The sequence below is a fragment of the Orbicella faveolata genome, unplaced genomic scaffold (genome assembly GCF_042242905.1).
Source record: "Orbicella faveolata isolate gen_17 unplaced genomic scaffold, um_ofav_v1 contig_34, whole genome shotgun sequence".
Lineage (NCBI taxonomy): Eukaryota > Metazoa > Cnidaria > Anthozoa > Scleractinia > Merulinidae > Orbicella > Orbicella faveolata.
This window is the reverse complement of record NW_028301563.1, coordinates 10,638,796-10,651,988: the sequence shown is the minus strand read 5'-3', so window position 1 is coordinate 10,651,988 and position 13,193 is coordinate 10,638,796. Positions and strand designations below refer to the sequence as shown.

At 40.1% G+C, this 13,193-nt stretch overlaps 1 protein-coding gene across 1 annotated transcript; it reads right to left on the bottom strand.

Annotated features, from left to right (window-relative positions):
• Window positions 1-128: 128 nt before the first annotated feature.
• On the bottom strand, window positions 129-12,864 carry LOC110065679 (uncharacterized). The gene is made up of 23 exons (XM_089270814.1): window positions 12,685-12,864; window positions 12,462-12,520; window positions 11,803-11,929; window positions 10,927-11,076; window positions 10,531-10,591; window positions 10,073-10,235; window positions 9,715-9,853; window positions 9,414-9,481; window positions 8,568-8,699; window positions 7,763-7,898; window positions 6,521-6,594; window positions 6,244-6,363; window positions 5,894-5,983; window positions 5,321-5,396; window positions 5,023-5,071; window positions 4,621-4,726; window positions 3,858-4,053; window positions 3,443-3,644; window positions 3,195-3,279; window positions 2,770-2,835; window positions 1,930-2,204; window positions 1,095-1,174; window positions 129-780 (listed from the first exon to the last, which is right to left on the bottom strand). The coding sequence occupies exons 2-23, from the start codon at window positions 12,495-12,497 to the stop codon at window positions 404-406; spliced, it is 2,808 nt and encodes a 935-aa protein (XP_089126940.1). The 5' UTR covers window positions 12,498-12,520; window positions 12,685-12,864; the 3' UTR covers window positions 129-403.
• Window positions 12,865-13,193: the final 329 nt, after the last annotated feature.

Sequence of the window (13,193 nt, the reverse complement as noted above, 5' to 3'; positions counted from 1 at the left end):
GTTGATGGCGATCTTACTGACTCCTAATATCGTCCCCAGGTCTGCTACGGCCAGCATCCAACAGAGTGAGACCTGGGTACGGGATTAACTGACTCCCACTCATAAGGATGAACACAAAGTAAAACGTCTCACTCAAATGCGTTTTCTATTATTTTAAAATTGGCTGAACGGCAAATAATGTGTAGTCGTTTCTATTTTACAGAGATCTCCAATCTAAAGGACTAACAGGACTAACTTAACTTTTTAAGGCATTCTTTGTTGAATAAAATACATTTTATTTACACTCAGAAATCGTTGTATGCCAAAGTTTTTTGTTTTTTTTTCTGTGAGAACACAAATACGAAATTCCCCTCAAACCTCAAAAAAGCTTCACTGCAGTATTGAAGGCAGTTCGAAATCGAGTTCATGGCTTCCCGTGCTCGAAATTAGCGTATTCATTGATCAAGTCACAGAAACCGATGTAATTAAAATCGTGTTTGTAACCCAAAACGACGTCGAACTTTTTCTTGATGACCAAGAACTCGCGCGCGCTCACCAGGCTTCCTAGGTCCAACTCGCTCAAGACGCGGTGGAACTGGAACCGAGACACCGTGCCGTTATGCACGCGGTCGTAATCCTCAAAGAGCGGGAAAATCTGAATGCGTCGGATACGCACGCGGTCGGCCAATCGGTGCATGACTAGATCCAGGACTTTCTGTTCCTCGGGTGACAGCTTGCAGTATTCGTTTTCCGGTTGGGGGCGGAACTGAACGGGAACAACTTCCGGTGCTTTTTCAAGTTCTACGAGGGAAAAATTAAATGATTACTTCGGCGATGAACTTCTAAATTCTATTTACTTTGTCGTAGAAAATTCAAGTTGGTTGGAGTTGACGACGAAGTATGCTATTAAACTTAGAAGAGTGGCTTGATTAAAAGCCACATTCTTCTCAAATTACAAAAAATTCTTACAAACTAAGGAGAATTTGAAGTCGATCAGTTCAAAAAATGCTTAAGATATCATGGTATAACCCTTTCTGGTTTTTCCAGCGTGGTTCCTCCATCTAACAAATCAAAATAACAAGGAAACAACAAAAGAAAATAAATACTTTACATACCTTTCAAGGTGAAAATTGACTCGATCTCATCCACAAGCGCTGTATACTGTACATAGTCTGGGTAAACCACTGCTGTGTATCTAGAAAGAAACAAATGCTTTATTTTATTTATTGCAGGTGAGTAACTCACGACATCCTATTAAGATTACTCAGCTGGCAGACAAAGAAAATCTCTAAGTGGAAAGAGTACATAATAGAACTGAACCATCGTACGAATCAATGGGCAAAACTGTAGGCATAAGCACACAAAAATTTCCCGCAGGATAGGCCATTTCCGAGATGCCTTTTGACTCTGTTTCAAAACGAGACTTCATGCGAATTCATTGATACGAAAATGTGTTTTACATGCACGATCACTTTCCTTTAAAATTAATAATTTTTTCGAACAATCTCGCATTAAGACTCGTCCACACTACGCCGGAGAAATTTGAAAACGGAAGTTGCACTCTGAAAACGCATCAAATGTTTTCCGCCCACACTACGCTGGAGAAATTTGAAAACGCAACAATCACCGGTCATTTTGGATTTGTGTTTAAGGAGAATTCGGAAGGGAATCACATGATTATCGTGACGTAATCGTTTTCGAAAAGCTCCGTTTCCAAAATATTTTTCGTCCACATTAAAACGCAAACCCGGTGCTTTCATATTCGTCCGGTTTGAAGAGCGTTTTCAAAAAGCTCCGTTTTCGTGACGGATTATTGTGGACGATAGGCCTAACCGAAGAAATAAAACTGCGTTTTCATGTTTCTCCGCCGCAGTGTGGGCGGGACCTGAAAGAGCAACAAAAAGAGCCGCTTCTGTCTTCCGGCATTTCCTCATTTGACTTCAAGCACACCTGTTCATAAGCTGCTCAACCTCAACTTTAGTGAGTTTAAGTGACGCCAGGTCCATAGCTCTTGGGAAGACTGTTTTCAGTATTCTACCAGTTCGCAGTTTGTCATAATCTTTAAAGAACTCCGACAGTCTCATTCGCTCCTTCATCACGCGGCACTTAATTTTGTACATGATCTTCTCGATGCTGTCGTCGCCCAAGTCCGGCAAATGTTTCTGGTTTGTCAGCTTTAGTTCTTCCAGTCTCTGCAAGTATTTCATCTCTGGTTTCTCCGACGGCTGGAAAGAAAGATGTCATTGAAATCAATGATGATCAATTTACAATATTTAGAGAGCAAGCCACATCAGCCTCCGCCGGCTTTCACGCGGATCCTCTGTTCTGGTTGAATTGGAATCTGGAGTGGAGATGTTGGTTGTTGTGGAGGGAGGAAAACCGGAGAACCCGGAGAAAAACCGTCGGGGCAAGGCGAGAACCACAACAACAAATTCAACACACATATGGCTCCGGGCAGGAATCGAACCCCGGTCACATCGGTGGGAGGCGGGCGCTCTCACCACTGTGCCATCCCTGCTCCCCGATTGCGATCGCGTTCAACTTGAACGAATTTTAAAATCATAGTTTACTAAGGTAGAAAACATCAAAATAGTAATAAAACAAAAAGAAGCAACGATTGCTAGGAATGGGTAAGATTCAGCTGGACTGCGAAGAACAAAGTTGAAAAACTTGGGGCAGATGTTTAAGATACAGGTCAGAGAATAATTCTTAAATATATTTTTTTTCACTTTCAAAGCACAAAATTCTGACTTTCTAAAATATCATTGAAGGTGCGGCAAAAAAGATTACCTGTAGATCGTCCAGGAATTGGATATAGTTGAACCCGATGTCATCTGAGTATCTTGTCTGCAAAATCTGAGCAAGAAATAGAAACTCGATGTGAAGTTGTCGTCAACAATATCACAAATATAGTAACATGAATATTGAAGCCGTTTCCCAGCAGTTTGCTTAACGATTTGCCAGTTTGTAATTTGTCACCATAACTTTTCACCAGTACCCATTTACACTCTCTGCTGGAGAGGTACTGTGAGAGTAAAGTGTCTTGCCCAAAAATACCTCACAATGGCCCAGCTAAAGAGCTGCTCGCTTCGCTCGAACCCAGACCGCTCGATTTAGAGTCCAACACCCTAACCACTAGATCATTGCGTTTGTAACTGGGTATTAAATAAGTCCAATGTCCTGAGGTGCCAGTAAAAAGAAGTTACCACCATTACCCTGATCTCTTCAGGATCATCCGTCAGGCCTAGTGTGTGTAGACACTGGCTTGCTTGGATCTTCGTCACGTGACCGTTGTTGTGCCTGTTGGAAATGGAAAACGAAAATCATTCGTATCAGTTGTCTGGCTTTATTAGATCAAGTACTGGGTAAATTTCTGCTTTAGACGGGTTATGAACTTCATATAGAACTATAGATCTCAGAACTACCATTTCCGCTCTTGCTGAATTACAGAAACCTTACTTACTTATCAAAATCCTGGAAGCACGGCTTGGAGAGAATTCGCTGTTCGATCAGTTTTCGACGCATGCGCTGTTTAATTCGCTCCAGGAACTCCACGTCATCTTGGGTCGGCTGCTCAGAACTTGCCCCAGGTCTGCTCATTTGGAACGTCTCCATGGGGGGCACTGTGTATGTCGGGACTTTCTCCAGGCCTCGCTTGGTGAAAACTAGAAGAGGAGGGGGTGGGAATGACAAATCAATTGGCACGGACTTTGCTCACGTGGACAGCCCACGCGACTCACACGCGTTTTCATCCTCCTCGAAAACATCCACGCAACGCGCGTGGTAACTTAATCCGCGGAACAACTGGGTACCATGTCTAAATAAAATTTGAGAGGGGTTACCTTGGAAATAAGGCCTATGTATAGAAGATTACTCACCGCTTTCTGTATCAGTAAGGAATCGTGTCCACATCACGTTGCCGGATAACTTAGGGTCTCTGTAGTATTGCACTAGCACTTCAAACTGTTCGTCTGTCAGGTTAGACTGACCCATTAAACTTAAACAACGTCTGAACTGACTCCTACTGATCGAACCGTGACGAAGAGGATCAAAATCTTGAAAATACTCCTCCACCTTGGAAGCAAATTTAATGAAGGAAAAATTTTTAAATGTCCAAATCACAAGGTTTGTAACCGCAAAGCAAAATTTCAGATCTACACACAAATAGGCCATTTCGGAATTACCTTTAGCCTCTTTCTCAAAGCGAGCCTTTAATACGAAAATGAGATTTCATTCACATGCAAATTAAACTCATTTTCACATGAATAGTTGTGCACCAGGCTTCGTTTCGATAGAGGGGCTTAGGACAACTCGGAAATGGGCTATTGCAACTGCTGCTAAAAAGGGAACAGCAGTAGCAAATTCATTTTAACAGAAGGCTCAACGCTGCAAAAGGTATATGTTTGAATTTTATTAGCTCGAGACTGCCTTGTTTTGGAGCCGCGGACGATTGGGGGGAGGCTGCGGGGGGATTTTCCCGAGCTGCAAACCTACTACGCATCATTCTCCTCGCGGCTCCGTTAGAACCTCCGCCGCTGAAACAAAGCACTCACACACGCGAAATTTCGCTAGCTACTCAGGCTAGGATCTCATGTGCTAGCAACAAATCCCTTGGATGAGGCAAAACGCAAATCAACTCACCCTTAGTCTGTTGACAAGCACGTAATGCTTGATGCGATCTATCAACTCCTGTCTGTCTACTGTGCTTAGATCCAATGGGCGCGGCTCTTCGCTCTGACTTGCAGTTCTGGAGAAAAAGGATGCATGATTCGGAATTGTCAGTAACGTACAAATCTTGCCGACACAAAAAAACACCAAAAGAAACCGTTAGTCTGCGTAGCAAGTATTCCCGTAAAAGCGAAGAGTTACGCCTGCTGGTCGCGCAGAAATTGAGGCGAACGCAAAAACTCGACGGGGACAGGGGTGGTGGGCAAGCGCAGCCAGAAAACGGAGAGGCTTTTTCGTTCATATGGGAACGCTTGGTACGCAGGCTAAGAGTTTTTAAGTATTTAAGATTATTGATGTAAAAGCGGTTAATCTTACTTGTCTTTCTGTGCAAAATCTGAAATGGTGGTGGCTGTACCGGTGTATTCTGAGGATAGCAATATACAATTAATACAACAATTTAACAAATTATGTTCCAAAAAGCGTCGGGGTTTTTCATTTCAAAAAGACTGTTTTTAAACATAGACAAAATGTAGCAGCTTCCGAAGTTCACATTCACTGCTAAAAATACCAGCCAAACACTTTCTTTAGCTCCAAACTTAGATGCAATTATAGCACATAGAAGAAAACGAAAAAGCCTGAACCTAAATATGTTAAGATAGAGGAATCAACTAACCCGAGTCAATGGATTGAATGAAAGCAGAATAGTTAATATCCCCTCCAACTGGATATTCGAATTTCTTGCATAGAAGCTGCGAAAAGAAAAAAAAAACAGATTATTTTCTTGATAAGTTAGATTACTTGTACTTCACAGAAAGTAGAGCGAACACATTCATTGTAAACAACACTAACTGCGGTGTTGTTGGCGCTATTTATGAATTCAATACTGAAGCAGAACACAAAACTAAAGAAATTTTTCCACAAAAGTAGGTTCACTATGGGCACGAGCGAACTGCTACAATATTTTTGTCGGATTCAAGCAGCTCAAAAATGTGCAAACTAACTCCATCGGATTATTTCAAATTTAACTTCGTTTAAAAGACGCCAATGGGCTACAAACTTGCCAGAGTGGAACCACATTGGTTGGTTGGGGGGAGGCGGGGGGGGGGGGGGGGAATTGTGTCCATATTGTTCTCGGCGGGAAGTAAAGGGTAAGAAAAAATTAAATTCTACAAATTACAACATAACTGAAAAGCAGTGGATCAGGAGAAAAATGAGGAGGGGAGGGTGACAAAATGCTATAACTTACCGCTAGATCCTGGGGCTGAACATTGATGGATAAGAAATGAAGCATTCTGGCAAACTGGGGTTTAGTAACACCGCGAGTGTAGCCTTTACTCTGAAATAAAAGAAAAAGATAAAACATGAACACAATTGCACTTCCTCTGATAAAACTGAAAAGGAGTAAAATATTCATGGTTGCTCTTACTTCCCTATGAAAGATAAATCAACAAAGAGAGAAAAAAACTTAACGGCTTCTCAACCGGGAACAACGACAACAAAACATGCTGCCGACTCAGTTTTCTCTTCCCTGTAGATAAACTTAGCCAATAGAAATCCCAAAGGGAAAGCTGAATACTGAAATATGATTTAATTTACCCTGTCAAAGTCTTTGAAATAAGGATAAACCATAAGCCTTCGTTTGCGGACTGTTTCGGCAATTTGGTTGAGTATTTCATTCACTCTGTTCTCCTCTGCAGCGGAAAGTAGATTCGGTGCCTGAAAACAAATTATAAACACATTAGCATAAATCACAACAACTAGGAAGGGGCCCAATGTGACTTTCTTCTCAGTTTCTAATGCAGAAAGCTAGTGCAAGGACTAAATCAGCTAGTTTATATTTCCTAGATTGAGAATAGACAGATTAAATTTCTACCTTTGACAATGCACCCATTGGCGGTCGGTAAACTTCAGCAGTGGGTTTCTTTTCCAGATCTGGCACAGTAAATGCTGAAAATGCGGGAACAAAAATGAATATGACAATTAAATTTTAGTTTCCAATTAAGGTTTCACTGCAAGCTTGACCCAAAATATGCCAGAATGTGGTCATTGAGGCTGGGCTGGTACAAAAGTATTGTGATCGATCAGTGAAATATCCGCGATCCATTTCTATCCACTGAGTGAAAAGTGGAAGGAATTTTTGTTTCAGCGAGGGAGACTAACGTACTGGCCCAGGTTGTTCGAAAGGTGGATAATGCTATCCAGCTGATAAATCACTTTCCAGCGGATAGCGTAGTTTGTTTTGTGAACACTTATCCACTGGATAGCGTTATCCACCTTTTGAACAACTGAGGCCTGTTAGGCATACATACGAGGTCCATCGATTTGATTCACAACAAAATGTTTTCGATTCTTTCTGAACTAGCAAAGCGGTTTCTAGATACTTTCTGAGCAAAGCACGAGGGTTTTCTTTCTCTCTCCGAGCAATCACCAGTCTACACATTGCGCGATGCGAGGGGAAACTATCGATATCATTTTTGTCAAGAACGAGTCAGAATAGCTAGGAAACGATTATCGCGGTCTTGCCTTTCCATGTCATGCTAGCAATTCAAGCTGTGTTAGGGAACCGTCCATGAGTGACTCCCCGTCCACACTACGTCGGAGAAATTTGAAAAGGTAGCTTTATTTCTACGGTCAGGTCTACCCTCCACACTAATTCGTCACGAAAACGGAGCTTTTCACAAACGCTCTTCAAACCGGAGGAATTTGAAAACAACGGGTTGGCGTTTTATCGTAGACAAAAAAAAGTTTGAAAACGGAGCTTTTCGAAAACGATAGCGTCACGATAACATCTGAATTCCCCGACCGAGTTTTCCTCAAACACAAATCCAAAATGATCGGTGATTGGTGTGTTTTCAAATTTCTCCAGCGTTCACGAGTAAGTCTATAGGTTCATAGGGAAACCGTAAGGACCACAGAAAGAGTTCACACTAGCGAGGTGTCTGCAAAAAGCGGGGTTTACTGTGTTGGTCCCTCGTTTAGAAGACCTCTGTCGCATCGAACTTAGGTGAATCTCTTTCGTTAATCTTGTGTTGTTTTACAGTTAAACAGCTTTGTGTCAGTTAAGTTTTTGAACAATATGAGAGTACAAGCACAAGTCCGGCTTATCAGAACTGACCGTTCTCCATGATGTGACAGAACTCTTTGTATCGGACACGCCCATCAGGCTGACGATAAACATCAACCACCTTCTGTATCTCTTCACGGGACAGATTAGCCTGCGTTCCACAACAAAGGCTAAGGCCACAGATAAACTGCAATGATAGAACAACGGCAAAAAAGAGATGAGCTTAGTCCCCAAATAGTTCTTAGTGAAGCTCAGTCGAGGCATTTTGAGTTACTTTGGCCACGTATAAAATTACCTTAAAATGGAAGGAAGCCTGAAAATAGTAGTTAATAAAACAGAAAAACACTAAAGAGATAATAATAAACCATAAAGGAACAAGGATGGTCAAGGATGGAGGAGATTGACACGGATTAAAAACGACGCACTTGAAAGATTTAGGCTTCAATTTTCAAGATGAGCAAACTATAGTTTCTTTAAAGAACGAGAAATAGTCGGTGTTTTTGACCTCCGGGTTGAGAGGTAACCGGATAGGGGCTAATCGACTTGCGAACTTAACTACCGGATATCAATTCTACACTTCACTCTACTTGTAGCGGGATTTGAAAAAAGCTCTACAAACTAAAAAAGACAGATAAGTTTGATTTTGAAGAACAGTGCTCAACAAACAAAAGGCACCGATTAATAAGTTAGAATGACCAAAGATAGTGTGGATAAAAATAGTGGACTGCATTCAGAAAAACTCCACCACAAATTTAAGATTCGCGTTTGAAAGGAAGAATCCTGAACTAAGGCTGTGTTATTCATGTTGATCGAAAACAAATGACAGTATTTTATGTAATTCAGTTATGTCACTGACCTGATTTTCAGTGATCTCTCCTCTTCTCAGCTTATCATGGTCTTTAAAGAACTCTGTCGTTCGTATTCCATTCTTGTGGATTGCCTCTCTGATCTTCTCAAATATTTCTTGCAAGGTCGGTGTTCCAGGACGCTAAAGAAATAACTCAGGTTATTCACAGTTGCCCTCAAATAGCTACAAATCTAAAAATTAATTAAAGCATTTTCGTATGATAAGGACGCTTGTAGAGCAAAAACTAACGAGTGGTTTAGGTTTGAAAATAAACAGAAAATTGTCTTGTTTCCAAAATCCATAAAATTATCTCCTTTCTAAAATCCATATTAAATGTGCCGACATAACTGTTGTCCAGTTACGATTTGTGTTGAGTAAAGTTTATTGTGCAAGTTTTTGCTTAAGTTTTCATTTGCTTTCTAGCAGTGTGAGTCGAGTGTTGTGATACAATTGGTTGTGTTGTTTTGGTTTACATTTACAAAGTTTCAAGATTGGGTAAAAAGTATATAGTAGGATGTGCTTACCAACCAATTAAAACAAACAAGCTTTTTTGAGCAATTAGGTGCCAATCTCAAACCAGTCGTGATGTGATTCACGTGAATTTTTGTATGTTTTTCACGGATTGGATGTTTTCAACTTAGTTCTGGTTGGCTCATTGTGTCTGTTTCTCATATCACATTGACTGGGCCGATGCGAATACCACAGCTTTGGGTTTGACGTGAAGTAACAGTAAATTTGCTTGTGGTTCAGCTGACGATAAGACATTTTCTTGCAAACAGTGCTGAAAACAATGTGAGGTATGTGAGATGACAAATTTCTAAACAGTGAACATACAGTGTATAGTTTAAAACTAACCTTTCCATAGTCATCAATAAACTCTGGTTGTGGAATGTATTTTGTGAAGTCTTCTTCTTCAGCTAATGCTGAAATTTAGACAACACCAGAGTCAAGCACTTATAATAGTATCAACACAGCCTTACCAGCATCATGACATGCACTAGACTTACCACAGTCATCCCACAGTCAAACCATAATCCTATGATAACACAGGCAAATACATGTATGACATTATCATGCCACAGTGCTACCAAAGGAAAGCTCGCTGCTCGGGAATTATGCCGACAAAATCAAACAAAAATAAGCAAAAAATATTTACCACTTTGCATTCTTTCAATGTCTTCATGGAAGCTATAGTAGTTACATAAGCCAGGTCGGGTAGGGTCACGGTATTTCTTGGCTAGTAGGACTGTCTCTTCATGGATTATATCAGGTGAACCAGGAAAACTTCTGAAAAACTACAAGGAAGATGCCAGTAATAAAAGTAAGAAAATATTTGATTACACGTACTATAAAGTGTAAAATTCTGAATTCCATCTTATGATATCAAAATTGCATGTAGTATGCACAAAACACAGTTGGTACTTCTTAATGATGTGCCCTCCTCTGCAGAAGATGCTCATGCAGTTATTTACAGTATGATGCACATTTAACAGGGCAACAACACTGATATTTACCTGGCTCTCAGTTACAACACCAATGTGATGCTTATCAAAGTCAGCATAGCAAGTTTTGATGTTAATTCCATGGTACTTGTAAAAACGAGCCAGTCGCATCAACAGATCCTCACACTTAGTGAGAGAGGCTGGACTAAGGGGACGGCGATCGACTGCACTGCCACTGAAATAAGTCAGGGTAAGTCAGCTGGGTTAGTCAAATAAGTGGGCATTCAAGTGCACACTGTGATTTCTATGTAACAACCACCTGTGACAGAATTTGGTCTACTTTAACAAGAACATTTCTAAGGAGAAAGGTTATGAGCTGGTTATGAGGATAAATTGTCTTAGAGTGTAAGATTCAGATTTGGTTTAAATTATATGCTGCCAACCAAATTCTCAAATTGATAATTAAAAGAAATGTGTGTCAATCAGTAAGGAACAATAATATTAACCCAAAGATTAAAGAAGCTTGTTACCTTGCAGCTGGACCAATCTGTTGGGTGGCTGGATCTTGATTTAGAAGGTCAGGATCAAATACTGTGAGATAAACAATTGTTATTTATTACTCAACATATATTACTAATAGTCAATCACTAAGTTATTTATTATATAGCATCACATTATCAGCATTCCAGGCTGAATCTTAAAAGTTGCTGCGATATGCCAGTGCTGGATGAATTGAGATATGATTGATCACTCTGTGAATGTGCCACCCCTAATTCCCATTTATTCAGTTTAATATTTTCATATTTTTAAATCTGTTTAGTCAGACTATACTGGACTTTGCATGATTTATCAATAATTTTACATTAGAGCCAAATTAAGTACATTGTATAACTAATTTAAAATTACAACCTAATGTTGGAACATACCTGCACCAATAACTTCACAGAAGCGGCGGTAGCTGACCATTCCTTTACGTTTAGGATCAGCACTGCCATATTTTTCCATCAATTTTGCATCATCTGCTGGGCTAAGTACAATTCCAAACAACTGATCCAAGCAACGATCAAATTGAGACTCTATATATACAAAGAAATGAAGGAATAAATTTACTATAGTGGTTAGCTGTGTGTGTTGGAGGGTACTGGTGGATGTCCAAAATATAATATGCTCCACCATTGATGTAAAAGAAATGATAATGATGATGAGTTTATTTTTCAGGGTGGAATTGTTTGTTGTAGACTTAATGAGGGGAACATACCCTGGCATAACATATGTTTCACTAGCACGAAGGCCTTAGATCAAGGGGTTTGGTTTGCAGTACTGTGGGGAACGGGGCAGGGGAGAGGGAGGGAGAGGGAAATACACTTAGTCATGATCTTGGGTAAGACACTTTACTTTTATACTCCCCACTTATGGCAGCCTGATAAAATGCCGTGGAGTAACCCGCATTAGTCTAGCATGTAGTAGCACTGCTACATGTTTACAAGTAAGTTCAACCGCTGCAAAAACATGCCTAATCACTCACTTACAATAGGCTTCGTGGAAAAGCCATGTTAAGATCTTTGAAGAGACATGTAAGAATCTCTCCAGGATTCTTAAAAGAGCTTGCAAAGATCCTGTAAAGATCTTGGCAAGGATTCTCCAAGATTGCTAAAAAAATTGCAAGGATCTGTGAAGATCCACAAAGATTTGGTCACGATCCTGGTGAGAATTGTAAAGATCCTTTAAGATTCATGACAAGGATCTTTTCAGCTTGTAATGATTCATTATATCATAAACAAATGAGGAATGCTCAAACATACTTGTAATGAAGCCAGTTCTAAGACGATCGAAGTCCTTAAAGTACTCAGTTAATCGGACTTTCCTGGCATTGACAACTTGCCGTATCTTGTCTTCAATATCCTTCAGAGATGTCGGACCTGTAAAGCTCTAAAAACAAAATAGAAATTCAATGCAATACATTATTTTGATGCTCTTCATGAATTTCCATACAACCTTCCAAGTGCTTCTTGTATCAATTGATTGCTAAATTGGCTCATGTGTTTTGATTGATCATAACAGCGACATGGCCATCAGGAAAAGTGATTACAGTATAAAGTTAAAAGGAGGAGAAGGGGGAAAGGAGAAGAAAGGAAGCTATTTCCAGGTCTACTCTCCCTCCTTTTATAACTTTTAATACCTTTTACATATTCATCTTACCCCAGAAAATAATATCTTTTAAAATTAATTAACTCCTCCTTGTTGATAAGCGATCGCTCACCGACATTTATTCACTCAGGTCCTTCTGGATCCCTTATTATGAGTGAGACCATTAGCTATTACAACTTATAGTAGTTGACATTAACAGCCGGCAATTCTACCTACCATACTTTATATAAAACAGTACATGCAAGATATCTGAAGTTAAACTTCCATGATCAACTCCGAGTGAAGCAGGGTCAGTGAATGAAATTAAACTTACCGTATTCTCGTAACCATTTGCCACGGCCGAAACCATTGCTAAGTTTTATTCCTTCTGATCTGTAAGAGAGAAGAACATATCATTAACTAGGGTTGCAGTTGAAGTTAAGACAGTACTTGTACAAGAAGGTGATCTTGTCTGATGCAAATATCCACCTTCTTTATCCGAACTTTACCAAAAGGAGCTTTAAATTTGAGACAATACAGCAAAAAGATACACATACTCGACTACAAAGAAAGCTATAACGAAGTAAACATGAAGGATTTTCCCTCACTATCGCTCGGAGAGTCTGTGATAAGCGACTATTATAAACTTTCTTTCTGTTGAAGTAAAACAGTTGTCCTACTTCTTTTCTCTTGTGTTGACTTTCTCCTGGCAACGGTGGGATCTACCGCTGGACAAAATACTGAGCCACAATATCGCTCCCAGGCTTCTCATTGTGTGCGGCACAACCAAGATGGTGGCGATAAACGACATAAACCAGAAGCCAGTGCATTTTGGTCTGTGACTGTGATTTTATTTTTTTGGGATCCAGGGACGGAACATCTTCAGAAGTCACCAAAATTTTTAGTTGGGTGTGTAGCCCGCTTCTTGTAACCCTAATCCAGATTTCAGAACAAATAAATAAAAAAAGATTTCCCACACATTATTCTCCAACACGTGACATTTTCTTCCCCAAACCCATTTTCCAGACCCGGCTCGCCTCCACTGATACTGATAACTTATTTTGTT